At 46.9% G+C, this 27544-nt stretch overlaps 1 protein-coding gene across 3 annotated transcripts; it reads left to right on the top strand.

The window, feature by feature from the left end:
• Positions 1-1073: 1073 nt before the first annotated feature.
• Positions 1074-26120, top strand: DCAKD (dephospho-CoA kinase domain containing). Of its 3 annotated transcripts, XM_054014573.1 has the most exons (6): positions 1122-1158; positions 2341-2399; positions 11526-11643; positions 15100-15303; positions 21085-21172; positions 22080-26120. In XM_054014573.1, exons 3-6 carry the CDS (start codon positions 11532-11534, stop codon positions 22363-22365), a joined length of 690 nt encoding a protein of 229 aa, XP_053870548.1. In that variant the 5' UTR covers positions 1122-1158; positions 2341-2399; positions 11526-11531; the 3' UTR covers positions 22366-26120. The 3 variants fall into 3 exon arrangements, with proteins under 3 accessions (XP_053870549.1, XP_053870548.1, XP_053870550.1); XM_054014574.1 differs by lacking the exon at positions 2341-2399 and having other exon boundaries at positions 1074-1158; XM_054014575.1 differs by lacking the exon at positions 2341-2399 and having other exon boundaries at positions 1134-1158; positions 11531-11643.
• Positions 26121-27544: the final 1424 nt, after the last annotated feature.

Raw genomic sequence — 27544 nt, 5'->3', positions numbered from 1 at the left:
TGAGCTGGGCATAGCTCATGTGCAGTAGGCCAGGTGGATTATGGGAGATCTCAATGGTCAAAAAGGAAACCAGTCCCACCACCATGTACTGCATTGCACGGGGCCTTCTTAAACTTTTCAGACAGGATCCTGTTTTTCATGAGTTCTATAAAGAACCTCAGGATGCTGTGCAATGAATGGGGAAGTACGTTACGGTTGGGGAGATGGTTCACCTTTCTCAAAAGCATCAGGAATTGCCAACTGGACACTAGACTAGTTGGACAAATTATTTAAACAGGCGTAGTAAAAGATGGACTATCAGACTAAGACTGCTTGCTGCAGTTAACAGGAGGTGAGGTATTGGATTAGTATCAAAACTATCTCACCCTCAACCCATCTGAGAAGGTTTTTAATCTCCTACTTCAGGTTTTCAGTTGTTGAGGGGACCTATTCAGAGGCAGAAGGAGAAATCTGTTTAGGAATTATTTGTGGCATCACTTCTGACATGCCCTGAATATGGAAAACCTTCTATCATGTATGGTATAAAGATATCTACTTTGGTTGTATCGTTTATGTAAACTGCATGCTTTCTTTGTCCCCAAACAGAGGTACAAAGGCCACACAGTCTTGTGCCTGTCCGCATCCGATATTGCATTTTTCTTCTTTCAGGGCAGCTCTGGCCAATTGCAGCGTGCGTAGATGGCCACAGCACACTTGTGCACTGAGCAGAGCGCCAGCAGTCATCCTGCCTGCCCTGTGTTCTTTATGCTGGCTAAGTGTAAAGTAACAGACCTCTCTCTTGCAGTCAGATCCAGGTAGACAGACCCCTGCATCTCTGTGCAGCCTCCTGGGCCACGAAGCTGGGCAGAGATACAGGTCCCTGTGGATCCAGACACAGACCCAGGGCCGGCTTGTTTTAAAACCTCAACACTGTAGGCCCCGGCTATACCCAGAACCCCCCGCTTTGAGCCTCGTTCTGACCCCCATCCTCCCCCCCGCTACTCACACCCATACTCCACAGACCCGCGGCCCCGCCCCTCCCTGGGCGCCGGCGGGCGGGACGAGCCGAGTAAGAGTGGCCATGATTGGCTGAGCGGGGAGGGCCGGGTTCCTCTCCGCCAATGAAAGGTCGGGACAGTGGCGGGGCGGAAGCCGGGCCCAGGGAGCGCGAGCGGACGGGTGAGGGGCGCGGGAAGCGGGGGCCTGGGCCGCATCTGCCGGTGATCACCGCTCGGCGGGGGCTGGGCCGGGGCAGCCGCTTTGCCCCCCGGGCGAGATCTCGGTTATGGTCCCCGCAGTGCCTGGGAGAGGCGCGAGCAGGCCCTGGCGCAGGGGCGGGAATGGCCGGAGCGGTGCACCCCATTGGGCCGGCTCCCGGGGAGTGGCCTCGCCTACTGCCTCCTTCTGGCCACCCGGGGGGGGGCTGCAGCATGTGCACCCCCGCTGCCAGGAGCGGGGTGGTGACTGCATGGGGTGAAAGCCACCAGGCTGGGGGAGGGGACAGGGGCCGGGCCACCACCTGCCAAGGAACTACCAGCGGGATGGAAGTAGAAACTACTGGGCTGTTCCTTCCCACGCTGCTGCCAGCTGCCCCTGCTCACTTTGAAACTCCCCCTCCTGTTCATCCATCTCCATTCACTGGTGCTTCTGCACCCCCCCTCCCCCCAGTTCAGAGTCCAGGTACCCAATCCCATCAGAATCAGGATATTCCCTTTTAAAAAATAAAATGGGATGAGCGATATGGAGATGGGCTGGCCTTTCAGAGTTTGACTATTGAACTGCTCACCCGTTAAGATCCAACATTTTGGTTTGGGCCCATCCCTAGAGCGGACCGTGCGTTGTGTGATAAGGGACCATGGAATCAATAGTCACCAATTCGTGTGTGTATATATAAAATAAAAAATTTTAGATCAAAAGGGATTATGATTATCCCGTTCTGTGATTATGATCCTCTAAACCAGTGGTCCCCAACCTTTTTTGTCTGGCAAGCGCCAGACGATGAGCTACCGCAGACCATGGCCGGCAGACGAGCATCCGCCGAAATGCCCCCGAGAAGCGGCAACGTCAATAGGCGTCGCCGTTGACAAGTAGCGTCATCCAGAGGCGTTGCCGCCAAATTTAGGCGGCGACGCCTCTGGATGATACTGCTTGTTGGCGGCATTTCGGCGGATGCTCGTCCGCTGGCCAGTGCACGGGTGCACATAGATGCCTCGGCAGGCGCCATGGCACCCACGGGCACGGCGTTGGGGACCACTGCTCTAAGCTGTCATGGCCTGTGTTAATTCAGGTCATCTCACCTTGAAAGTTCTGCATGAAGCCCATAACTTCTGTTTGAGCTATAGCATATATATATATTTTTAGAAATATATCAAGTCTACAGGTCAAGACTTCAAGTGATAGAGAATCCACTGCATCCCTAGGTAAGTGGCACCAATGACTAACTACCTTCACTGTGCCTTATTTATAGTCTGACTTGCCTAGCTTCAACTTCCATCCACAGGATCTTGTTATGCTTTTTTTCTGGTAGATTAAAGAGTCATTTATGTTCAGAAATCTCTTCCCCAGTGGTATACTCCTAGACCATGGTCAAGTCATCTCTTGGCTATGTTAAATAGATCAAGCTTCTTTAGTCTCTCGCTATAAGGCAGGCTTTCCAGACCTCACATCATTCTAGGAGCTCTCTTCTGACCCTTTTCCTGTTTTCAACATCCTCTTTAAAGTGTGGACACAAGAAATGGATACAGCCTTTCAATAAAGTCCTTCGCAATGCTGTACAGGGCTGATAACCATGCTTTACCTCCAGCCTTTATAATAGTGTTAAATATTTTAAGTGTCTTTACTTCATAAGGGAGGTTGCACTCAGAGGCTTGCTGTGTGAAGGGGGTCAGCGATACAGAAGTTTGAGAACCATTGGCCTACATTGTTTTTGTATGGTGGTAAATTTTTAATCCGAACACCAAGCAGGACTAAATCAAGCACCTTATGGAAGTCTAAAAGGTTGACGCTCTTACCTTCTTCCCCTTGAGGTAACGCTTCAAAGGAAATACTAGAGAGATGGTAGAGGGAAGATATAACAGGGAAAGCCCCTTTTCTCAGAAGCTGCAGACTCGGCTCCCTTCTGTGTCTGTCACTGGTGGATTTAGCTACCCATAAAATATAATAAAATAAAGAAAAGACAAGATAATATGGTGCAAATAAAGGTAAGTGTATTAGGGATAAAAGGTACAGAAAAACTAGGGTGAATGGAGGGGGAGAAATACAAGAATAACACAGTGAAACAGCAAAACCATAAATCAGTAAAATAGTGGATCAGTGACTGACTCGGAGAGCTTGGAGCTCAGGCCCATAAACCCTCCCGTGGGATTCTACAAAACAATAAACAATACCCCAACACGGAAACCTTTCTCTGATTGCTCTGATGCAGCAGATGTCACGTACAGGTGTGATGCCCAGGACCTACAACTCTTGGACTGATTTAGAGTCCTTGAGGAGGAACACTGGGGAGTCCAGACGACTGATGGTTCTCGTCGCTGGTGAGGAGACCCTCTGGGATGATGGACACCAGGAAATGCAGGATATAGGAATGACGACAGGACTCCTCTTCCTCAAACACACTACGGGATAGATGATGTTCTTTGATCTCAGCTCTGGAGCTCTGCGAAGACCCGACCGTGTATGAACTGTCGTTGGAATAGACAGCCCCGCGCAGGCGCTGAACAAGACCTTAAAAAGCCTTTTTGGCGGGGGGAGTTCTGAGGTGATGGAACACTGAGGGTTGGACTTGGCGGGAAAAAACTGTTCTGACTGATTTAAGCTAAAGTCTGTGTAGTAAATAAGTCCCCTCTCAAAGATGGAGTTCAAAGTTAGATTTCAGAGTAGCAGCCGTGTTGGTCTGTATCCGCAAAAAGAACAGGAGTACTTGTGGCACCTTAGAGACTAATAAATTTGTTAGTCTCTAAGGTGCCACAAGTACTCCTGTTCTTTTTTCAAAGTTAGAGTTCATGTACTCCATTTTGAATTTCAGTTCAAAGTCAGTGATTCACGTCGGTATTTTAAAAACATCTTATTAATAGCTAATTGAAACAGTACATTGCATCTAACAACACAGTCCATTATCAGCCAAACTTGAAATTAATTTGAAAAAGTGATGTGGCAATTAAGGTGAAAGTCCTGGCACTATAGGAGCAAAGGATATTTCATTTTAGATAAATGAAAACTTGTAGTAATACCCATGTCTATTAAAACCCATCTGCAATTATCACCCAGTGCTTATTCAACTGCACACCAAGGGTAAGGCCAGTAGTACTGTGCTCTTCATGTCATGATTTTCCTCTCATCCCCAGCCCTATGATTCTTCTAAGACCAAGTGGCCAGTCCAACACACACTGCCTGAACTTTGTCTTAGGACATCTCCATTAATTAGATTTTTTTTTTTATCTCCTAGAGCTGGAAGGGACCTTGAAAGGTCATTGAGTCCAGCCCCCTGCCTTCACTAGCAGGACCAAGTACTGATTTTGCCCCAGATCCCTAAATGGCCCCCTTAAGGGTTGAACTCACAACCCTGGGTTTAGCAGGCCTATGCTCATACCACTGAGCTATCCCTCCTCCCTTCCTTGGTGTCCCAGGTTACATATACAGGTTAGATTTGGCATTCACTAAAACAGTTATAGCTGTGATAGAAATGGATTGTTACATTTTTTGTGTGTCAATTGACTGCATAAGATAAAAGGTGGGTGCGGTAAATATCTTTTAATGGACCAACTTCTGTTGATGAGAGGCATAAGCTGTCACCAACAGAAGTTGTTCTAAGATATTACCTCACTCACCTTGTCTCTCTATCTTGGAACCGACACGGCTACAGCTGCACTATATGAATAAGATAGAAGCTGTTGTTTTCTGAGATTTCTTAGATGCTAGTTTGTTTAAATTTGTTCTTGGGGGAAACTTGTTTGTGTATCTAGTATGTGATGGTGGGGATTACTCTCTGGTATCCAGGTTATGTGCTCATCCCTAACTCATTTGCATAAAATATTTTATACCGTACCATCATGAGAGCAACCAAAATACCACCTGGTTACACTTTCAACACCAATCCTTCAGTCTCTTTCCACTGCAGTAACCCAAATAGCACAGGCTAGGGCAGGGGTGGGCAAACTACAGCTCAGGAGCTGCATCTGGCCCTCCAGTCGTTTTAATCCGGCCCTCAAGCTCCCGCTGGGGAGGGGTCCTGGGGTTCCAGTTGGGAAGCGGGGTCCCGTGCTTGCTCCACTCTGCGCGACTCCCGGAAGCAGTGGCATGTACCTCATAGATTCATAGATTATAGGACTGGAAGGGACCTCGAGAGGTCATCGAGTCCAGTCCCCTGCCTGCATGGCAGGACCAAATACTGCTTAGACCATCCCTGATAGACATTTATCTAACCTACTCTTAAATATCTCCAGAGACGGAGATTCCACAACCTCCCTAGGCAGTTTGTTCCAGTGTTTAACCACCCTGACAGTTAGGAACTTTTCCTAATGTCCAACCTAGACCTCCCTTGCTGCAGTTTAAACCCATTGTTTCTGGTTCTATCCTTAGAGGCTAAGGTGAACAAGTTCTCTCCCTCCTCCTTATGACACCCTTTTAGATACCTGAAAACTGCTATCATGTCCCCTCTCAGTCTTCTCTTTTCCAAACTAAACAAACCCAGTTCTTTCAGCCTTCCTTCATAGGTCATGTTCTCAAGACCTTTAATCATTCTTGTTGCTCTTCTTTGGACCCTTTCCAATTTCTCCACATCTTTTTTAAAATGCGGCGCCCAGAACTGGACACAATACTCCAGCTGAGGCCTAACCAGAGCAGAGTAGAGCGGAAGAATGACTTCTCGTGTCTTGCTCACAACACACCTGTTAATGCATCCCAGAATCATGTTTGCTTTTTTTGCAACAGCATCACACTGACTCATATTTAGCTTGTGGTCCACTATAACCCCTAGATCCCTTTCTGCCGTACTCCTTCCTAGACAGTCTTTTCCCATTCTGTATGTGTGAAATTGATTTTTCCTTCCTAAGTGGAGCACTTTGCATTTGTCTTTGTTAAACTTCATCCTGTTTAACTCAGACCATTTCTCCAATTTGTCCAGATCATTTTGAATTATGACCCTGTCCTCCAAAGTAGTTGCAATCCCTCCCAGTTTGGTATCATCCGCAAACTTAATAAGCGTACTTTCTATGCCAATATCTAAGTCGTTGATGAAGATATTGAACAGAGCCGGTCCCAAAACAGACCCCTGCGGTACCCCACTCGTTACGCCTTTCCAGCAGGATTGGGAACCATTAATAACAACTCTCTGAGTACGGTTATCCAGCCAGTTATGCACCCACCTTATAGTAGCCCCATCTAATTTGTATTTGCCTAGTTTATCGATAAGAATATCATGCGAGACCGTATCAAATGCCTTACTAAAGTCTAGGTATACCACATCCACCGCTTCACCCTTATCCACAAGGCTAGTTATCCTATCAAAGAAAGCTATCAGATTGGTTTGACATGATTTGTTCTTCACAAATCCATGCTGGCTATTCCCTATCACCTTACCACCTTCCAAGTGTTGGCAGATGATTTCCTTAATTACTTGCTCCATTATCTATGTAAGTGATGGCCTAGGGTTCAAGGGCATGGAGAATTAGGCCCTAATGTCCTGATCCAAAGCCCCCTGAAGTAGGAGTGCATGGTTCAGTCTTCCTCAACTGGCGACAAGGTGACTTGTCAGAGTCTTGTGAAAAACTGACTTCACTATTCATCTTTCTGTCTCTGACTTCCTTATTACTCCATGGCCTGCCTGACCCAGTCTGCTTTCCTAGGCTTTTGGGAAGAACAAGTAGCAACGTGCACTTGCCTCTCGTTCCAAGCAGTATCGGGATGCATGAGTACTGTCTTGGGTACTAACAGCAGTAGAACTAGTGAGTTTCAGGGCAGTAGTTATGCAGGGCATCTGGTATGGGCTTCCTTCATGTCACAGCCTGGCAGTTTCTCCCTTCGATGAGTTGCCTCCAACTGCCACAGAATCTTCTGGAACCCACCCATCAGGCCTCTGACATCACTAGCTCACAACCTGCCTCTCTACGTCCCATTTGCAGGACTATGAAATTTTATCTATATGAGAGATACACATACAGATCACCAGCAAAAAGGGAAAAAGGCACATCCAGTGACACCCTTTAATAGGTAAGTAGCCAAGATTTGCAGAGGAGATGAACCACTTATGGTTATTAAGGACTCTGTAGTTCTTTTTTGCACAACTAAATTAATACCAATGTGTTGATCAAACTCTCTTGGATAATTATATTCTGCCTCCTTAAATTCCTTCTGTAGGTTTCATTTGGATCTGTTAATTTTCATTGTGTTTGTACTGCTGATCAGTGGTAACTTGTGCTGGTACATGATGGACACGTCCCTCTTGAGAGGTGGCTGCGTGTGTGTGTACGTACGTACGTACACAATGTTTGGAGATGGCTAGTAAAGTTTGAAAACAATCTTAGTGAGCCCTCTGAATGAAAGGTGCTATATAAATGTAAGCTTAGTAGGTTTATAGCAGTGGTTCTCAAACTTTTGTACTGGTGACCCCTTTCACATAGCAAGCCTCTGAGTGTGACCCCCCTCCACCCCTTTATAAATTAAAAACACTTTTTTATATATTTAACACCATTATAAGTTCTGCAGGCAAAGCTGGGTTTGCGGCGGAGGCTGATAGCTCACGACCCCGCTCCCTCCCGGAATTACCTCATGATCCCCTGAGGGGTCCTGACCCCAGTTTGAGAACCCCTGGTTTATAGGCATAGCTTCACTTGCTTTTTAATGGAGGGAAGAGTGACATCTAGTGGACAATCAACCCCACTTCAAGCAGCATCCTTATACAGCAGGGGTTCTCAAACTTCATTGCATCATGACCCCCTTCTGACAACAAAAATTACTTCACAACTCCAGGAGAGGGGACCCAAGCCCCACTGCCCTGGTTGGGGAGGCCAAAGCCCAAGCCCCACTGGTCCGGGCATCAAGAGCTTCAGCCCCAGGCAGGGGGCCTGCAACCTGAGTCTTGTTGTCCAGGGCTGAAGCCCCCAGGCTTTGGCTTTGGCCCTGGGCAGTGGGGCTTGGGCTTCAGCCCCGGGGCCCCAGCAAGTCTAAGCCAGCCCTGGCAACCACATCCAAAGAGGGCAGGACCCACTTTGGGGTCCCGACCCACAGTTTGAGAACCACTGTTATACAGTAATTGGAAGTTACTGGGCATTAACTATGTCTTTGTTGTTTAATGGAGAGTTATTTGAGGTAGAGTTGAGGTTCCTTCTAGTCGAAATAGCTGCTTCTCTGTAATAATTCCAAAGAATAACCACAGTACACAGCACAAAGAATGCTTATAATTTACTAGAAATATATTTGTATTCCTTCTGCTGCCTGTATTGTTTTTTTGGGGGGGTGGTTTCCAGTGTGGTGATGAGTTATGGTACACATCAAACTTAGTATATTTTACTATTTCTGCACTGGAAGGAATTTAAAAGTCCTTTGAACAAAGAAGTGCAGAGGAGCTAAACATGAGCAGATTGCAAAACTCTGTTGGACTGAAATTCACTTACTCTTCCTCCTACAAAAAGAACAGGAGTACTTGTGGCACCTTAGAGACTAACAAATTTATTAGAGCATAAGCTTTCGTGGACTACAGCCCACTTCTTCGGATGCATATAGAATGGAACATATATTGAGGAGATATATATACACACATACAGAGAGCATAAACAGGTGGGAGTTGTCTTACCAACTCTGAGAGGCCAATTAATTAAGAGAAAAAAAACTTTTGAAGTGATAATCAAGCTAGCCCAGTACAGACAGTTTGACAATAAGTGTGAGAATACTTACAAGGGGAGATAGAGTCAATGTTTGTAATGGCTCAGCCATTCCCAGTCCTTATTCAAACCGGAGTTGATTGTGTCTAGTTTGCATATCAATTCTAGCTCAGCAGTCTCTCGTTGGAGTCTGTTTTTGAAGTTTTTCTGTTGTAATATAGCCACCCGCAGGTCTGTCACTGAATGACCAGACAGGTTAAAGTGTTCTCCCACTGGTTTTTGAGTATTTTGATTCCTGATGTCAGATTTGTGTCCATTAATTCTTTTGCGTAGAGACTGTCCGGTTTGGCCAATGTACATGGCAGAGGGGCATTGCTGGCACATGATGGCATATATCACATTGGTAGATGTGCAGGGGAACGAGCCCCTGATGGTATGGCTGATGTGATTAGGTCCTATGATGATGTCACTTGAATAGATATGTGGACAAAGTTGGCATCGGGGTTTGTTACAAGGATAGGTTCCTGGGTTAGTGGTTTTGTTCAGTGATGTGTGGTTGCTGGTGAGTATTTGCTTTAGGTTGGGGGGTTGTCTGTAAGCGAGGACAGGTCTGTCTCCCAAGATCTGTGAGATTAAAGGATCATCTTTCAGGATAGGTTGTAGATCTCTGATGATGCGCTGGAGAGGTTTTAGTTGGGGGCTGAAGGTGACAGCTAGTGGTGTTCTGTTATTTTCTTTGTTGGGCCTGTCTTGTAGGAGGTGACTTCTGGGTACTCGTCTGGCTCTGTCAATCTGTTTTTTCACTTCAGCAGGTGGGTATTGTAGTTTTAAGAATGCTTGATAGAGATCTTGTAGGTGCTTGTCTCTATCCGAGGGATTGGAGCAAATGCGGTTATATCTTAGAGCTTGGCTGTAGACAATGGATCGTGTGGTGTGTCCTGGATGGAAGCTGGAGGCATGTAGGTAAGTGTAGCGATCAGTAGGTTTCCGGTATAGGGTGGTATTTATGTGACCATCGTTTATTAGCACAGTAGTGTCCAGGAAATGGACCGCTTGTGTGGATTGATCTAGGCTGAGGTTGATGGTGGGATGGAAATTATTGAAATCCTGGTGAAATTCCTCAAGGGCTTCTTTTCCATGGGTCCAGATGATGAAGATGTCATCAATGTAGCGCAAGTAGAGTAGGGGCGTTAGGGGACGAGAGCTAAGGAAGCGTTGTTCTAAGTCAGCCATGCTATGGGTACCTGCATGGCCCCACAATATGCCAACATTTTTACCATCAACCTCAGCCTAGATCAATCCATAGATTCAATGGCTTGAATCGTAATCCATAGAGACCTAAAGGGAAGGATATTTCTGATAGTAGGTGGTTCTTTTATCTGGAAGACAAAGGCATAAGAAGATTGAGTGGAAGCTGAAGCTAGACAAACTCAGACTAAAAATAAGACACACATTCTTAACAGTGAGTGTAATTATTCATTAGTGTTTAGGGGTATGGTGGAATCTCCATCCCTTAAAATCAAGACTGGATTTTTTTTTTTTTTAAATAAAAATGCTCTAGTTCAACTAAAATAAATGGGCTTGATGCATGAATCAGTGGGTGAAATTCTCTGGCCTGTGCTAGATAGGCAGCTGGACGAGGTGATCAGAATGGAGTTGTGTATTAAGCTTAACTCGCAACAAACAAACTACATCTTTGAATGTTTAATGTGTTAGCAAAGTAACGTGGGTGCCAGTGAGATTCGTAGTCCTGAGCAGATAGGTTGGATTACTACAATAAACTCTCCATAGTTGCCCTGAGACATATGGAACCTTCAGTTAGTGTAGAAGGTGACAGCCAGCTGCCTTGCTATTGCCTCTTGCAGAGAGCACACTGCACATCTGCCATAGATAGCACTGACTCGACGTTAGTTTGCTGGTGCAGTTTCATATGTTAAGGCTCAACGTGGTGTGGGTACTTGTTATGTTAGAGGCAGCCTCTCTGCTGGTGCATCCCACCTGAGATGCTCTCCCTGACCATCCACAAAGTTCATCATCTGGGGGTTGGATGTTGAGTGGGGACGGGCTAAATCCTCTTCCCATTTCTGTCACTGCTTTTTGTTATAATCCTGGACAAGTCACTTAGGCTGAAATTTTCAGAAGTGTTGACTAATTTGGTAGTCCTCCTTTGAGACTTAGGGCCTAGCTTCTGGAAGTGCTGAGCATCTACAATTCCAGTGAGCCAACTGGCTCTGCAGATACTCAGCTCTTCTGAAAATGTAGATGCTGCTTGACTCAGATTGTGCATACAGAATTAGCGGATGTTAAAAGATCTTGGCCTTAATTTTTGTCTCAGTTCCCCCGTGTGTAAAATGAGGTTATGTAGTTCAAAGAGAGGGTAATAATAATAAATGGAGATATCCCATCTTCTAGAACTGGAAGGGTCCTTGAAAGGTCATAGAGTCCAGCCTCCACTAGCAGGACCAAGTGGTGATTTTGCCCCAGATCCCCAAGTGGCCCCCTCAAGGATTGAACTCACAACCCTGGGTTTAGCAGGCCAATGCTCAAACCACTGAGCTATCCCTCCCTCCCAGGATAGTGAGGATTAATTTAATGTTCATAAAGTGCTTTGAGATCTCTAATGAAAACATGCCATAGAAATACAAGTCTGATCCTCTTTGAATTAGGACAGAGATGTGCATGTACAGAATTAATGAAACCCAGTCTTACTTTGTTTTCTTTCTTTTCCAGAGCAGGATGTTCCTGGTCGGACTGTCAGGTGGAATTGCTTCAGGAAAAAGCACAGTAGTGGCAGTATTCCGGGAACTGGGCTGTGCAGTGATTGATGCCGATGTTATTGCCAGACAGGGTTAGTTTTGCGTAGTTGATCTTTTCTTGTATTTCCCTGACAATCTGGAGTCAATTGCTGATGCTGCTTTGGAGTTTAGACAGCAGAGGGTGCTCTGTGTTCAGTCAAGAACTGTTACCTTTTGCTTCCCCTATTTAAGACTAGATGTGTGGACTGGCTGTCTCGGGGATTGGAAACAGGATACATTTTTCATCAAAAGTCACATCTTAATGACACACACTGCTAAGAGATTTCACGCTGGGTGTTGTACTTCTAGAACATAGTGCAGTGACCACTGCTTTATAGAGACACTCCGTAGAGGTCCGGACTCACCCCTGCGGCACCTCCTGCTGGTCGTCCAGGGAATTAGCTCACCAGCCTCTGGAGCGCCCTCTGCAGGCCAGTGATCCAACTCGTTCTCTCCTCCTCAGCTCCTGTGTCCCTCCCAGGACCCTGGTGCCCCTTGCTCTGGGTGCTGGCAGCCACACACTAGGTCTCCTCTCCCTGGGGAACCCCCACCCACTAACCCCACCTCACGATAAGGCCACTGCCAGTCACCAACTAGCCCCCACTCTCTGGGGCAGACTGCAGTATAGGCCACTCATCATCAGCAAGGTTGGGTTTGGACCTGCTGCCTTGGCCTAGCCCTGGGCTGCCCTCTGCATCCCCCAGTACCACTTAGGCCGCAGCCTGGGCCTTTCCAGGCTGGAGCTCCCCAGCTCCTCCGACTTTCCCCAGCCCCGCTCCACTACAGACACCCTGTCTAACTCCCTGCAGCCAGGCTCTTCTCTCTCTGAAGGCAGAGAGAGACTCTGAGTGCCAGGCTCCCAGCCTCTTATATAGGGCCTGATTGGGGCTTGGCCCAGCTGTGGCTACTTCCCCAATCAGCCCAGTAGCTTTTCCCTTTGCCCTAGCTCTCTGCTAGGGCTGTTTTAAACCCCTCAGGCAGGAGCGGGGTAAGCACCTCGCTACACACTCCTTTACAGACAGTTGAACAAAGTTCTCTTTGCAAATCTGTGACTCTCCCTCCCTCCAGCCACCACCAAATTTACCATGACCCAACTCTATATCTGTCAGGGGCTGCTGGTGGCGCTTCAGTGACTGGTGAATGTTACCAATACTCTCAGAAGAGAATTTCAGCCTTCATTCATATATGTTTGGTGGGTGCTTTTTTGTTAAGATCCCGAATAGTTCGACCCCCCAAATGTAATTCTCACCTTAAAAATGCACCCTAATAAGAGACCAGAATCAGCCTTCAGTGAAGGCTGTAGTTCTACTCAAACCACAGTTTTATTTTGTACTGCACCAAAATGTACGTGCCTGGGAATCTGTAACACTTTCCGGGTGTTTCTGCTGTTGATATGGAAACAACCTACAAAACAAGGCCAGTGCATCAGAGCTGGGAACTAGGATTCAGGGGATCTGATGGCCTGGGTGAAACCCTTTTTTCCATTCCCTCTGTAAAATGGGGATAATAGGACTTACCTCATCAGGTCACGTGGGATTTAATTTTTGTACATCCCTTTTTAGGCCTGCCGATGGCTAGCACGGCAGATGTACAAAGGATTATTAATTAGAAATCAATGTCGCTTGGGTGGTTTCCTTTTTAAGTACCTCAATTTTTCTGGTCATTGAAGAACTTATTCAGTAGCCATCTTAAAGCTGCGCTATTTTGACGTTTTGTTGCAATGTAGTGCCTCTCGAGGGGCAGAGAGCCTGCTAGAGCTGCTATCAGTCCTCTGACAGGCCAGGATACTACTTCGAACCACTGTACAAGTTCAATGCCAATTTTCCACCAAGCAATTTATTTTTCTTCAATTGCTTTTTTTGTTGTTCTATTTACTACTTGGATTTCCTTTTTAAGTGAAACTCCCTGAATTAGAAATTACAATTCCCCAAGTAAGAAATTCATTTTAGTAAAAATGTCTCTTTCTAACTTGCTCTGAGCCTCAATCAAGTGGAAAGGTCTGCATCATTAGAGGAAAATAGAATATACACTGATTTTTTTTTTTTCACTTCAGTTTATCCCCAGCCTTCTCCCAATTCCTTTTTTTTATTATTATATCCTCTGGGTGGCAATTTCGATGACTTTTTAAAATGACATCCTTTCCTTACATCACACTAGTCTATAATAAGCTGCAAACAGCTCTTGAGAATTGGCCTCCTACAGGCTTTCATGTGCAATTCATCATAAAGAATCTCACGTTGTATTCTATAGAAGCCCTTATGGCTTGATTCTGATGACATTGGAAACCTTAAGCCTATTAATATTCAGCCCTTTTTGATATTTAGTAACCCACTACTCCCTTGTGGGAGCCCAGCTACGCTGTTCATCCAGCGCAGGAGTTTTCAGTTAAAACAAGATGAATCTCCCCACTCAACACCTAATTGGAAATGAACAAAATCTATGGCCATCGCACGTCCTGTCTTAAGGCAGCAGTGCGCAAACTTTTCCAGTCGCGCGCGCCCTCCCCCACCCCCTCAGCAGCAGGCAGCTTCTATCTTGCAGCCAGGCTGCACCACTGGGGCAGGGCCAATACATGCCCCTCTGCCCCTCCTCCCTCAGGTTTTCAGGGTGGGGGAAGGCACATGCAGGCGTCTCTGGGGTGGAATCTGCGCTGGGCACGGAGGCAGAAATCGGTGTGGTAGTGCACTGACCTACAGGCTGGGTGGCCTGCTGAGGTGAGTCAGGGAGGAGGTGGCGCTCCCTCCCTGCCCCCCATTGGGGCTGGCCTGAGCCACCTGGCATTGCCCCCCCCCCCAATGTTCTTCCATGCCCCTCTAGGGGCATGTGTGTAGAAAGCTCCACCATCTTAAGGCATGCGTGTAGAAAGGTCCTTCAAAATGTAAACTGTGGCCCTTGATAACTATACATTATAAACTGTGCTCACTGCAGTGTTTTCCCTTTTCAAAAGAAACAAACAGAAATAACATTTATTATTACTGTGCGTTCCAAACACGGCCTCTGTCCTTAGAACCTTCCAATCGAGAATCCTCTGAGACCTACTTGTTGGAGAAAGGAGTGAGGAATCAGGATGATTCTGCATGTTTTTTCCCAGCTCTGCTACTGACTTGCTGTGTAACCTGGGGCAAGTCCTTTCTCCCACTTTACTGATCTATAAAATTGGGGTAATGCTTTCTCTTAGGAGAATGATGAGGCTAATTAATGTTTGCAAAGTAATTTGATCTCTTGGGTACCTGGTACTGAAGAAATGTAAGTGTTATTGGAACAAAAGTTTAGCAAATGTGTTTCTGCAGCACGAGATTCAAAGTTGGTTCTCATGTAGCTTTTAGACCCCTAGGATGAGATGTTCCACAGCCTTGCTTCAGCATATGCCGGTCAACAGATGTGTTCTCCCTTGAAAGGAATAGACCTCAGTCGTTCAATGAATGAGATTCATTTTAGACCCTTCACTGATGTAAGCACTTCCTGTTATGCAGAATTGGCACTAACCTCCAGCTGTTTATTTTTATCAGTGGTTCAGCCCCGCTTCTTAGCCTATCAGCAGATAGTGCATAACTTTGGAAGTGAAATCCTCTTGGAGAGTGGAGAGATAAACCGGGAGGCTCTGGGAAACATTATCTTCTCCCACCCGGAAAAACGGCAGCTGCTGAACGCCATCACTCATCCTAAGATCCAGAAAGAGATGCTGAAACAGATCTTTAAATACTTTGTGCTAGGTAAGAAACTAAGCAATTGTTATGGACTCCTAGGACATCAGGGTTTCTGGTCACACTGGTGACCAGCAATCTGTATTTGGTTGTTTTTTCCTTTAGCAGGGAAAGGGACTAGAGGAGAAAGGGAGCTAAAATGTTGAGTGACTGCCTTTGTGCTGTGTCACTAGTGGCCTTTAGCGATGTGGCATCCTTCCATTGTTCCTGTTCAGAGAATCCTGCCTTTTAGTTTTGCCCTTCACATTTTCTCCCATATATGGTTTAAAGTACATCTGTAGGGTCTGAAGGAAGCATTGTATGGCTTCTTCAGAGATTCCTCCTGAGATAATGTCACCCCTTCTGAAATGTTCTAATATTATTCCCCTCCACCCCCTGCTTCACTAAAAGCCATAAAGCTCTCTTAAACTCGATAAGGTGAAAAATGGGTTGACAGCTGTGGTTTCCGGAGTTCTGCTTTTCCTTCTGATAAATATAACAAATACAGCTGTCAGACTTGGTCTAGTCAAATGCCAGATAAGATCACCAGCTGTTTCGGAGGTCTCCGTGTAGACAGAGGGATGTCTTAATAGAATCAGCCTAGTTTGCAGAGCTTATCAAGGGTGAGCTATGTGACAGCTGAATAGCCTTTTGCTAGGGAGCTGAAGAAGCCAAGCTCTCCTGAGAGAGATGCAGGGGGAGAAAGTAAGCCAATGAAGGAAGGTGACAAGAAAGGAAACTGGAGAAATAGACAAAGGAAATAAAAGAGGAGCATCTAAATGAGCTCATGACGCCACTGGGGGGAGCCTTACCCACTGCTCCAGCTATCATTTTGCAAATGATTTTGTCTTAATTAGTTAGCAGTAACTGACTCGGGATATTTATTTTTGGTGTCTTAGGCCAAAGGGCTTTAGCTAAGGTTTTGGGTTTGTGCACATATGGAATCACTTCCTTGCCCCCAGGTTCCACTGGTCTGAAACCCAGTGAATTTAAAGCTTTATAAGTTGCAGTCTTGCAGAGCTGGAAAAAGGAGCATTTACACAATTGGAGAGGGTTTCCCAAGGGAATACACAGGCCTCACTTCTGCCCTCCAAGAGACCAGAGTTTAAAGCCATGACTTTTCTATGCAAAAAAAAAAAGCTATTTTAGATCATTTTTAGACTGTTAATTTTCTCTCGCTTGCTCGCTCCCACCGCCCCCACCCCCCGGTAACAAAACCACCTTGCTCTATAGGTAGAGGGGATATAAAACAGCATCTAGGTGGAGAAATACATAAAATAGATTTCTCCATTTAGATGCTATTTTATAACAAAAATTACCAAACATCTTCTTGAGGTTTTCTGTACCATGCAGTAGCATCTACAGATGAGCGAGCCTGTTATGGCATGAAGGGTTTATAGACGCTCGCATGGAATGACACACATGACCCATACAGGGCTAATAACCCTTTCGTCCATTCCACACTGGCACGGGGCTTCTCTCTCTTTTTAAGACCACTGGTGTGTGGGTTTTTTTAATTTTTATTAAATGTTTCCTCCTGTAAAGCCAGGTGGCTTAGTACCATGGGGCCCACTGTACAGGCCTTAGAAGGAGAAAAAATTATAACTCACTGTGATGGGAACTGGCACCGTGGGGTTAAGGACGTTCCTGTGGACCCAGGTGACCCTGCAGCCAACGTCCAGGATTGGAGAGAGGAATTAACAGGCCCAGTTGAGGGTGGCCAGGAAGGAGAGCAGAGCTCTGCTACTTCTTCGCTCACAGAAGCCTGGTTTCAGCCCATAGCCTGAGGCAGCTTGCTACCTGAACAAGCCATTTGATGGGTGGACCCAGGAAGATTGGCAAAAGGGACTAGCCACGTAGAGACAAGGCCAGAGCAGAAGGGTCTGCCGATGAATCTGCAGTCCATCTGTTTTCCTTTTTGTTTGGACTCTACCCCACCTCGGGTATTAGACTCCTGTGTGCCATAGACAGAGGGCTAAGGCACCATGGTACTGGATCTGTGAGGGGTGACAGCTGACCACAGGGGACCTGCGGCAGGTTGAGTCGTGTTTAATAGGCCACAAGGGGGCACTGGCTAGACAACCAGGTGGCAACACTCATTAATTTGAGAAGCATCTAAAACTGTTCTAAAATAGCTGTTCTGTAAGTTAAAGTTGCAAGACAGCAGACCTTAGTGCAGCAACCAGGCCTGGCTAGAAATCCTGCCTCTTGGCAGGGGGTTAGACTAGATCAGTGGTCTTCAACCTCTCTATGTACAAGATCACTTTTTGAATTTAAGATCAACCCAGGATCTATTCCGCCCATTCCCTGCAGTCCCACTCTGCTCACTCCATTCCCCCCACCCTCACTCACTTTCACGGGCAGGGGATTGGGGTGTGGGAGGGGGTGCAGGCTCTGGGAGGGAGTTTGGGTACACGAGGGGGCTCCAGGCTGGTGCAGAGAATTGGGATGCAGGAGGGGGTGAGGGGTGCAGGCTCTGGGAGGGAGTTTGGGTGCAAGGTGCAGGCTCTGGCCGGGAGGCGCTTACCACTGGTGGCTCTCGGTTGGCGGAACAGCTGGGCTCAGGCAGGCTGCCTGCCTGCCCTGGCCCCACACCGCTCCCAGAAGCGGCTGGCTGCTGGCACGTCTCTGCAGCCCCTGGCGGGGAGGGGGGCAGCGGGTCTCTGGGCGGTGCCCGTGCTGCGAGCACCACCCCCACAGCTCCTATTGAGCCGCCTCACACACCCCTTCCCCCCCCCGAGGTGTTGCAGAGACATGCCAGCAGCCAGCCACTTCCGGGAGCGGCATGGGGCCAGGACAGGCAGGCAGCCTGCCTGAGCCCCCCTGCGCCGCTGGCCGGAGATCATGATTGACTGGCAGAGGCACTAGGATCAACCAGTTGATCACGATCGACCAGTTGGTGACCACTGGCCTAGATGATCCTTGCAGTCCCTTCTAACCCTGGGGTTCTAGAAGTCCCGTCTCCCACTGGGCAAAGGGGATTCCCTGCTCGTCAAGGGGTCAAGTTCTCAGCTGCTGATTCCAGAGGACCTTAAACCTGTCACTAGGCCGGGATTGAGTATAGCCCCTGCTGCTCCTCAGACCAGTGTATTTTTCAGGGTAGCGGGGTAATGGTGGGGGGCATCTGGAGGGAAATAAGGAAATACGTTTGTGGCAGGTTGTTTCTTCTAAGCAATAGAAAAGGTGGCTCTTGGAAACTGCTCTGAGGTTCGGAGACAGGTGAGTGGCAGAGTACAGGAGAAGTGTTCTAAGGTATAAAATAAATACAGTTGGTCATGTGGAAATTGCCACCATGAGTTTGTCTCTATTTAAGGTGGAACTGGCAGGGATACGTATTATAATGGGACATGTTAACTGACCATAAGTCTCTATGGTTGGTTGCTTATAACTTTGCCAACTTTAATCGTTTGGGATGCAGTTTTCCATGCTGACTTCTGAATCGGGCTGGAATTTATTTTTAAAGTTTCAGCAAAAATGGTTCAGAACTTCCAACAGTAAGGTTAAGGAAAAATACACCGTGGTACTCATGTTAAATTCTTACAAATGCTTTAAGGAGCTCCAGCACCCTCCATGTTTTGAAGCAGAGACTTTAAATTTGGCAGGGGTCAGAGAGGTGCCTTTTGTTATCTATGAAAATCCGTCCAAGTTTGGCTGAGTTATAAACCTCTGAAAATTGCCAGTTGCAGATTCTCAGCAGAGCTTTGTTAGAGGCTGGCAGCAAAATTCTCTAAACATTCCCTCCTTACTGAGCGTACGCCGTCCCCACAGAGTTCACTGAGCATGCTCCAGCTGGTGACTGAGCTAGATTTGTCCTGAACGTGCTCTTTCCAGATGCTGGGGGTCACTGTGGTGCTGGGCACCAGAACTCTCTCCCCTGTGCTTTCATTCCCTCCCTGCTGGCATCCAGGCAACCTGGAGGAGAAAGACAAAGCCACTGATTTGAATGTGGGTCAAGGGCAAGGCGGGGGCATGGGCAGGCTAGGGAGGGAATAACAGGAGGAGGGACAGGCTTGGGGAGGGGGCAGAGGGAGAATGGGCTGGCTGTGGTGGGGACAGACAGACAGAGGCAGGGAGGACGGAAACACAAGAGGAATAATGCACAGCTAATCTTAAATTCTGCCATTTCTTAACTTTTAAGGACTTGACTTTGCAACATTAATATTTGTCTGTATGTAACTTTCTAAGTTGAAGAAAAAAAACAAACCCTCTGAAATATCATGTGCATTATCAGCAGGGTTGGAACCGTCAGATCCTTAGCATAGGCCTCTGCCCCTTGAGTTAATGTCACTGGTAGCAGTAGTAAGTTGGTATCCTCCACGTGAACCAGCCATTAGAGGGGGATGAGCGAGACAGTCTGCTGGTGGGTTTCACAGCTATTGGCTGACAGCAAAGGAATGCTGGGACTGAGACATCCTGGGTTCAGTTTCAGGTTGTAACAGGCCGTGTCCCTGTCCTTGCTCCTATCAGCCCTGCCTTGTAGCAGGCCCCTTTCCATTCCAGCTTGTCCATGTGCTCTTCCTCCCCACTCTTCACCCCACTGCTTTAAACCAAGTTAGGATATTTCTTCCTTCTCCTCCATGCTGCCTTGGTGCCAATGTAACCCACACGCCTCCTGGGGGTGTGGCACCGAGCCCACGTAGAGAGAGATGGAGTCTGCTCTACAGCCTTAGCTAAGAGCTAGTTGGCTTTTAGCTCGTGCTGTGGAGCCTCGTGCACTAAGCTCCAGGTCCCGGTTCGATCCTGCCTGCCGATGACCAGGGTCTGTCAGTGTTACTCCAGCAGGGGGGTTCTGAGAGCCTGAGAGAGACTGGGTCTGTCTAAATGGCAGCTGGCAGGGTGCAGCTCTTCCCTGCAGAGGTGGACAGATGTGCTAACTCCGCTCAAGGTAGTGCACTAAAAACAGTAGTGTGACCATGGCGGTCGGGTGGGATTGCACTCTGGCTAGCCTGGGCTGCCATGGCCATGCTGCCAGCTGGAGTAGAGCTAGCACAGCTATATGCCCATGCTAGGAAGCTGCTGTGTAGACATGTGCAGTCTCCCTGCTCTGAGTTCTCATCCATAACCCTGCACCTGCAGTAGCCAAGATAGAGCAATTTCAGTGCAGACCGAACGTTGGGAGACTAGGGGTGTTTAGTAAAGCTCCACTGAGCATGTGTAAACTGCCCAAATTGGTCAGGCTGCAAGTCTGAAAATGCCAGATTTTCATGAGGACAGGAAAGGGCACATCCCTGACCCCAGGGTGACCTCACCCAATCTTCAGTCCCTGTGCCAAAGCATGGCAGCACTGCAGCTTCTCAGCAAAACAGCTGTGAATGTTTTTGAAAAATATCCCCTGACCTTTATTCTCCGAAACAGCTGAACCATTTTTGCTAAAACTTTCCAAAAAACTGGAGGCAGACACCCAGCATGGGAAATTCCAGCCCATTTGGGAAGTGTTGGGCAACACAACACAGCCAGCTCCACCTCTAATAATGTAGCAAAATGGCAGTGCCTGCTCTAGTCAGAAGGTGCATTAGGTTTTCCATTCTAACCTCCCGTTTCCAGCCACTCAACTTTCTGAAGCTTTCACCTTCTGGTCTGAAAGTTTGAACAAAAACACTTTCGCTTTCCTCTTCCTCAAAAAGAGCCGAAGTGCTGCAGCTGCCACCCTGGGGAAAGTGTAACTGTGCAGCTAGACAATTCTCTGCCCACATTTTTAATGGCGGGGGAGAGAGTGTGTGGTAAGGGGTTCGGTAAGAAAACCTTATAAGTAGTAGTATTTCCATTTTATATACATATTGTTTTTGGGGGGGGCTTGGTTCGTTCATCCAGGCTACCGCTATGTGATTCTGGACATTCCTCTGCTGTTTGAGACCAACACACTAACCAAGTTCATGAAACACACAGTCCTGGTTTACAGGTAAGTGCCACAGAGGGCCAAGGAAACTGGAGAACAAGTGTCATTTTGGCAGCCCTTGTTAATGCAGCCTTCTAGTTAACTGCAAATAGCAGGAATATGTTAAAACTCAGCAAATCAATCCTCGTGGATACTGACTGACTAGATACAGAGCCAGCGTTAAGAATTAAAGGGATACTAACAGGGAGTGTGACCATAGTCTGTTGGGAGGAAATCCTTGAGTCTCTGTCTCCATTTCCTCTTACTTTTTGTTTGTCTTGCCTAATCAGACTGAGCTGTTCAGGGCAGGGACTGTCTTGCTAGGTGTCTTTGCAGCCCCCAGCACAATGGGGCCTTGATCTCCAGTAGGGCCTTGGTGCTAGTAGGCTGTGGGGTGTAGCACACACATACTAAATAATAGTGCTAATTAATAATGGACAAAAATCACTTTCTGTGGGACTCTAGAAACCTCTGTCATCTGGGCTAGGGGATCTGATGCACTCCCCCCAAGCTAGCTGGGGGTGGCGCTGATGCCATGTTGTCTGGTTGCCCCTTGTGTTGGGGGCGGTGCTGTATAATCTCCCCCTCTAGCAGTGGTGACCCCACCATGCAACAAGAGCTGGCTCAACTGGCCTTTAAGAAAAACCTGGTCAGTTCCTTGGATCCTGCTGGTTTTGCAGGTTCCGTATGAAAGGAGATGTTTAACCAGGGAGGTTCTGGCTCACGTGTGCTGAGCTGAAGTAGTCTGATTGGAGAGTGGGACGGGATCACTCCCCACCAGGTGTGTTGGCTGGGATAGGGCTGAGGGGATCCTGTTCTCTGGAGCACTGACCATGCTCGGTGTCCTGTAATTGCAGTGTGGAGGCATTAGGGGCCTCACTCCTTTCCAGACATCTCTCTGACGCTGAGTCTCTCATTCCCATCCCGGTAGTGATCCGCAGACACAGCTGTCACGACTGATGAAGAGGAATGGCCTGGCCCAGGCAGAGGCAGAAGCGCGCATCGCCTCCCAGCTGCCGCTTGATGAGAAGTGCAAATTAGCTGACCACGTGATTGACAACTCCGGGGACTGGGAGAGCACGCGGAGGGAGGTCCTGAGACTGCACTCCCAGCTGGAGGACTCTCTGGATTTCCTCTTGGTGCGCTTAGTGGCGGTCACAGCAGTTGCTGGAATTGGTGGGCTGGTGTGCTTTCTCCTCAGGCATTTTCTCTCATAATTCACTTTTTTTAAGGGACCAAAACGCTGCCTGGAATTTCAAGTTTGCAAAGGGCAGTGAAAGGTCATGAGCCTTAATGGCTTTGCCGTCTGAATACAGACGACAAGATGAGCAGAGTCTCCTTGTAAACTTCTCAAGGTGAAGCATGGATTCCTTGCCAATGCACTGACTCTGCGTCTTTCTTTTACCTTTTTAGTCCTGTTATTAATGATCAGCAACTGCTGCAGGGGAGGGGGAGGGGGAGCTGTAATGGATGGAGGCCCCCAGACATTCGGGTATGAAGTAATTGCACAGTTAGGATGGACATATTAAAACCACGTTTTAGGCCAACTCATTGAAGTGCTAGTCTACAGGGTGAAAGGAATCTTGCCTTCAATTTAACCCTGGGTGGAATATGATTACTTAACATGTCTGACGGCAGTCTGGTCCAGGCGTGGGGATCTGGACTATGGGGTTCTCTTCCCCCACTTCTCAGCATCCTCAGCTCCCAAGAGCTGGCCCTAGATGGTTCACTTGGACTCTAGACAAGTAATTTCACTTCTGTTTCCTGGTTGTGAGATTTAATGAATGTTTGCAAAGTGCCTTAAACCCCACCAATGCAGGGCATTGCAAAATTGCAAGAGTTACTATAAAACGTCGATCTCATGCCGTCATTGTACAAGGTGCTTTGTTTTACCTGTGGTTGCAATTTCCAGGCGTCAGAGTCTAAGAAATATTGTAATGTTACCTGTGAGTCAAGTGAGCAAAGCCACATGTCAGGCTGAGGGTGCTGCAAGGGTGTGTGTGGGTGTGTGTGGGGGTGTGTGTGTGTGGTCTAACCGCACTCTTCAATGGTGTGTTCAGCTTGGCCATTGCACTTGGTGGTGGTGGTGGGAGAGACCACAGCAGCAGGAGCACCTGCAGCTTCAGGGTTATAATAGTCTGCAGAGGGGCTTCCCTGTAGTTTTATGGCCTGAGCAGGGACTTTCTCCCTGCCCCAAATCTGTCTGTCCAGGTCTAGTGCAGGGTGCATGAGGGGAGGATTTGGTCCCTAACTCCACAAGAATTCATAATCCTCCAGCTTGAGACAGGCCTGGCAAATCAGCAGGGCACGGTGTACAAGCCCAGAGGATGTATTGAACCAGGTTGGACCTTTGGACTGTGTCCTACCTTGGGGGAGTGGCCAGTAGCTGACCCCTCAGAAAATCTCTGGGCACCCACACACTTGTGCAGTTCTGATTTATTCTGGGGTCTCCCTACCTCACTCCCACAGTGATCCCCAAGGCAAAAGGCTCCTTACCCCTGTTTTAACATTGCCTCCTCAGTATTGCAATCCCATGCTAGCTTCAGAGCATTTCCAGGAGCTAGACACCTCTTCAGCAGGATTTTCAGAGGAGAGACCCTCCAAGAGTGACTGCAAACTCCCTCCCTGCAGCCCGCTTCTGTGTCTGTTTGTTGGCACAGCCGCCTCATCCGGTGCCATTATCACTGCCACTTCCCTCGTTCCTTTTTAACCTTTTTTTAAAATATCCTTTCACTCAGTCAAGTCTCCTTTGTACTACTCCATTTTCCTGACTTTCTTACTAGTCCCGTTAGGGGAAAATCTTTGAGCCCAAATGTGACTGGGGTCCGAGTGGGGAACCAGCTGTGGTCACTCAATTCGGGTGAACTGCAAAGAATGGGGCAGACAATCCCCATAAAGCTAGTGGCTATTCCAATACCCAGCCAGCATAAAACAGCTTCTTTATTACCTTACTGGTTACGCAGAAGTCCCAATAACACAGTTCCCTTAAAGTGATCCAGCCTCAGGCCTCCATCCAGGTACCCACATCAAATATGATGGAGAATATCTTATTGCCCTTATATAAATCCATGGTACGCCCACATCTTGAATACTGCATACAGATGTGGTCTCCTCATCTCAAAAAAGATATATACTGGCATTAGAAAAGGTTCAGAGAAGGGCAACTAAAATGATTAGGGGTTTGGAACAGGTCCCATATGAGGAGAGATTAAAGAGGCTAGGACTTTTCAGCCTGGAAAAGAGGACACTAAGGGCAGGGGGGTATGATAGAGGTATATAAAATCATGAGTGGTGTGGAGAAAGTGAATAAGGGAAAGTTATTTACTTGTTCCCATAATATAAGAACTAGGGATCACCAAATGAAATGAATGGGCAGCAGGTTTAAAACAAATAAAAGGAAATTCTTCTTCACACAGCGCACAGTAAACTTGTGGAACTCCTTGCCTGAAGAGGTTGTGAAGGCTAGGACTATAACAGGATTTAAAAGAGAACTAGATAAATTCATGGAGGTTAAGTCCATTAATGGCTATTAGCCAGGATGGGTAAGGAATGGTGTCCCTAGCCTCTGTCAAAGGGTGGAAATGGATGGCTGGAGAGGGATCACTTGATTACCTGTTAGGTGCCCCAGAGGGAGTGAACGTGGCATTGGCCACTGTTGGCAGACAGGATACTGGGCTGGATGGACCTTTGGTCTGACCCGGTATGGCCATTCTTATGATGAAAATTTCTGTAAATCTTATTTCATCATATAAAAGAAGAAGTTCTGCCAATCCCAAAGGATCGGACACATCACCTCCCACGTTAATGAATGTTTTAGGTCTTGCCCAAATACACGCTACAGCCAATTCTTATTAACAAAACTAAAATTTATTAAAAAATGAAAGAGAGAGTATGGTTAAAAGCTCAGTATACATACAGACATGAGTTCAATCCATTGAGGTTCAGATTCATAGCAGAGATGGTGAGCTTTGTAGTTGCAAAGAGTTTCTTTAGAATTCAGTTCATAGGTTATAGTTCAATGGCCAAATCTCATATTTAGGGCAGACCAGCATAACTGGGACCTCAGTCTTGTGACTCAAACTTCCCTTGAAGCCTCAGGCAGATCTGAGATGACAGAATCAGGACCCAACGATCTTTTATCCAATTTCATGTCCTTTTTGACAAGTTGGAGTTCAAAATGTAATTAGGATGACTTTGGAGGAGGTCCATCACTGGTACTTAGCTAAAGAATTAACATAAGGCAATTTGCTTGTTCCTCCACCATTCACAGATTATTTGCTCTACATTTCAAACAGAGATGAATACCGAGAGATCCTGTGTTTACAATTCATTTAAATGCTAGGATGTCCTTTTGACCTCTGAATTATCAGAATACAGCATAGGCAGGGACTGTTGGTTACATTGTCCACCCTACTCATACGTATGTAAATACACAAAAACACAAACATTCTCTCCCCGCATGTCTTTTGATGGTTATTTATTTTGCAGGATGTTTAACCCTTTCTAGTAACACCAGGCTGGCTCAATTCTTCATAAAGAAACTTTCTTTCAATATAATATTACCCACAATGCCAGAGAATATGAGTGTGACGAACTGGGACTGTTCTTGCTGGGGTGTGTGAATGCTGACAGAGGAGTGTGACTAGGATGGTCTGCATCGGGGGATGGGAGTCTGCCCGAGGGAACATACCTGAGCTTGTAACATGAGAACCCAGGAAGGGGTTGGAGGCCAGGTGACTCCGGGGCCCGGGAAACTGAACAAAGGCTGTGGGAGGGGTCGCTGAAGGCAGAGTGCTGGAAGCAGGCTGGAGAGATGGCTGGGAGGCAGAGATGGCTCTGACCTCCCAAGGGGGGCTGGGCTGGGATGCCCTGGGACCCCAAGCTGGACCTAACCGAGGGGGGCCCTGTTGTCTGTGCCTGCAAGACCTGTCTTGGACTGTATTCCTGTCATCCAAATAAACCTTCTGCTTTACTGGCTGGCTGAGAGTCATGGTGAATCGCAGAAAGCCGGGGGTGCAGGGCCCTGAGTCCCCCAATACTCCGTGACAACGAGCAACTGTTTCTTTGGTTTTGCACACATTACACTGCCCATCTTTGTCTTTTTAATAAGTTTTACATCTCATGTAAGGCACAATGACCTGTTAACACTCTTAAGAATGACTACATCACTTTTTCTGTCATTACTGGAGAGTATATATTATCTTCAATTTTGGAGCATATATCATAAAACCGTCATCCTTTTGTTCCCTTGGTGTGTAGTTCTTGCCATTCCTTTGCAAGCTCCACTTTGCAAGTGGCCACACTTTTAAATTCTTGTCCACATAAGGATAGCATAATATCCACCTCATTTATTAGCGCTTCTTTTGCTGCTTTGTCAGCCATCTCACGTCCAGGTGTTCTGATGTGCACCAGACTCCATCTTACTGTTACACAGATACCTGCTTGCATTATTTCTGTAAGTAGTCACATTATTTCACTTATGTCATTTCTGCTTTCCAGAGTCCCTATTCTGATTGCAGTAATGCCTCACAAGTATATAGATCAAATTACTGCTCTGGCCGGTCACGCATCTCTTACCCAGGTTAGTACTGACGTTAGCCCCATTAGTTCAGCTATCAGAATGGTCACCCAATTCGACAGCCTTTTAGATTTCTGCATTCCAAGACTAGGAACACAGGCGGCTGTTCCCACTCTCCCTTTCTGCCAGCTTTTGATCTATCTTTGTAGACTTGACAAAGCTGGTCCCATTTGTCATCAATCAATTCAGATATTTCTTTAGTCATAATGTGCGGTTTTATCCTTCCCGCAGCTTTTTCATACAATTCCAAATCCACAAATGGGGGAATAACTGTCCATCTGTAACTTTTACTGTTCTCAAGTTTTCTTTTCTACATATCTCCTTTATGCATTTTTTTGACCCTGCTAGTATGAGGAAGTGTGTGGCAATCCATATAGTTTTGTCTACTAAGCTCCTGGCAGTCCTCATAAGTCTCTTGTTTACTTCTGTTTTCATGATTCCCTTCTACGTTTGCCCAAAAGGTTAGATCTCATAGTTTCATCCTTAGATTTATCGGTGCTTCTCCAGTGGCTACTCACAGCACACACACTGCTGGTGCTGTTATTGCACTAATGCCAATTGCAGAGCTTGGGGCTGGAGCAGTTCCAGGTTTCTAAGAGTTGTTGTTGAGGCTGGATAAAAAACTTGGCCTCCATAGTCTAACGCTGATCTTCTCAGTGCTCTACACGTTATCGTCAATACCTTCGTATCTGCACCTCATTTGTTTTCAGCTACACTTTTAAGTAAGTTTACCCTGCTTTTATGCTTTTGTATGATATTATGTGTGTAACCTTTCCAAGCTAATTTATTATCAAACACTACTCCTAGTAACAAACTTT

This window comes from Malaclemys terrapin, chromosome 25 (genome assembly GCF_027887155.1).
Source record: "Malaclemys terrapin pileata isolate rMalTer1 chromosome 25, rMalTer1.hap1, whole genome shotgun sequence".
Taxonomy (NCBI): domain Eukaryota; kingdom Metazoa; phylum Chordata; order Testudines; family Emydidae; genus Malaclemys; species Malaclemys terrapin.
This window is presented reverse-complemented; position numbering and strand designations above follow the sequence as displayed.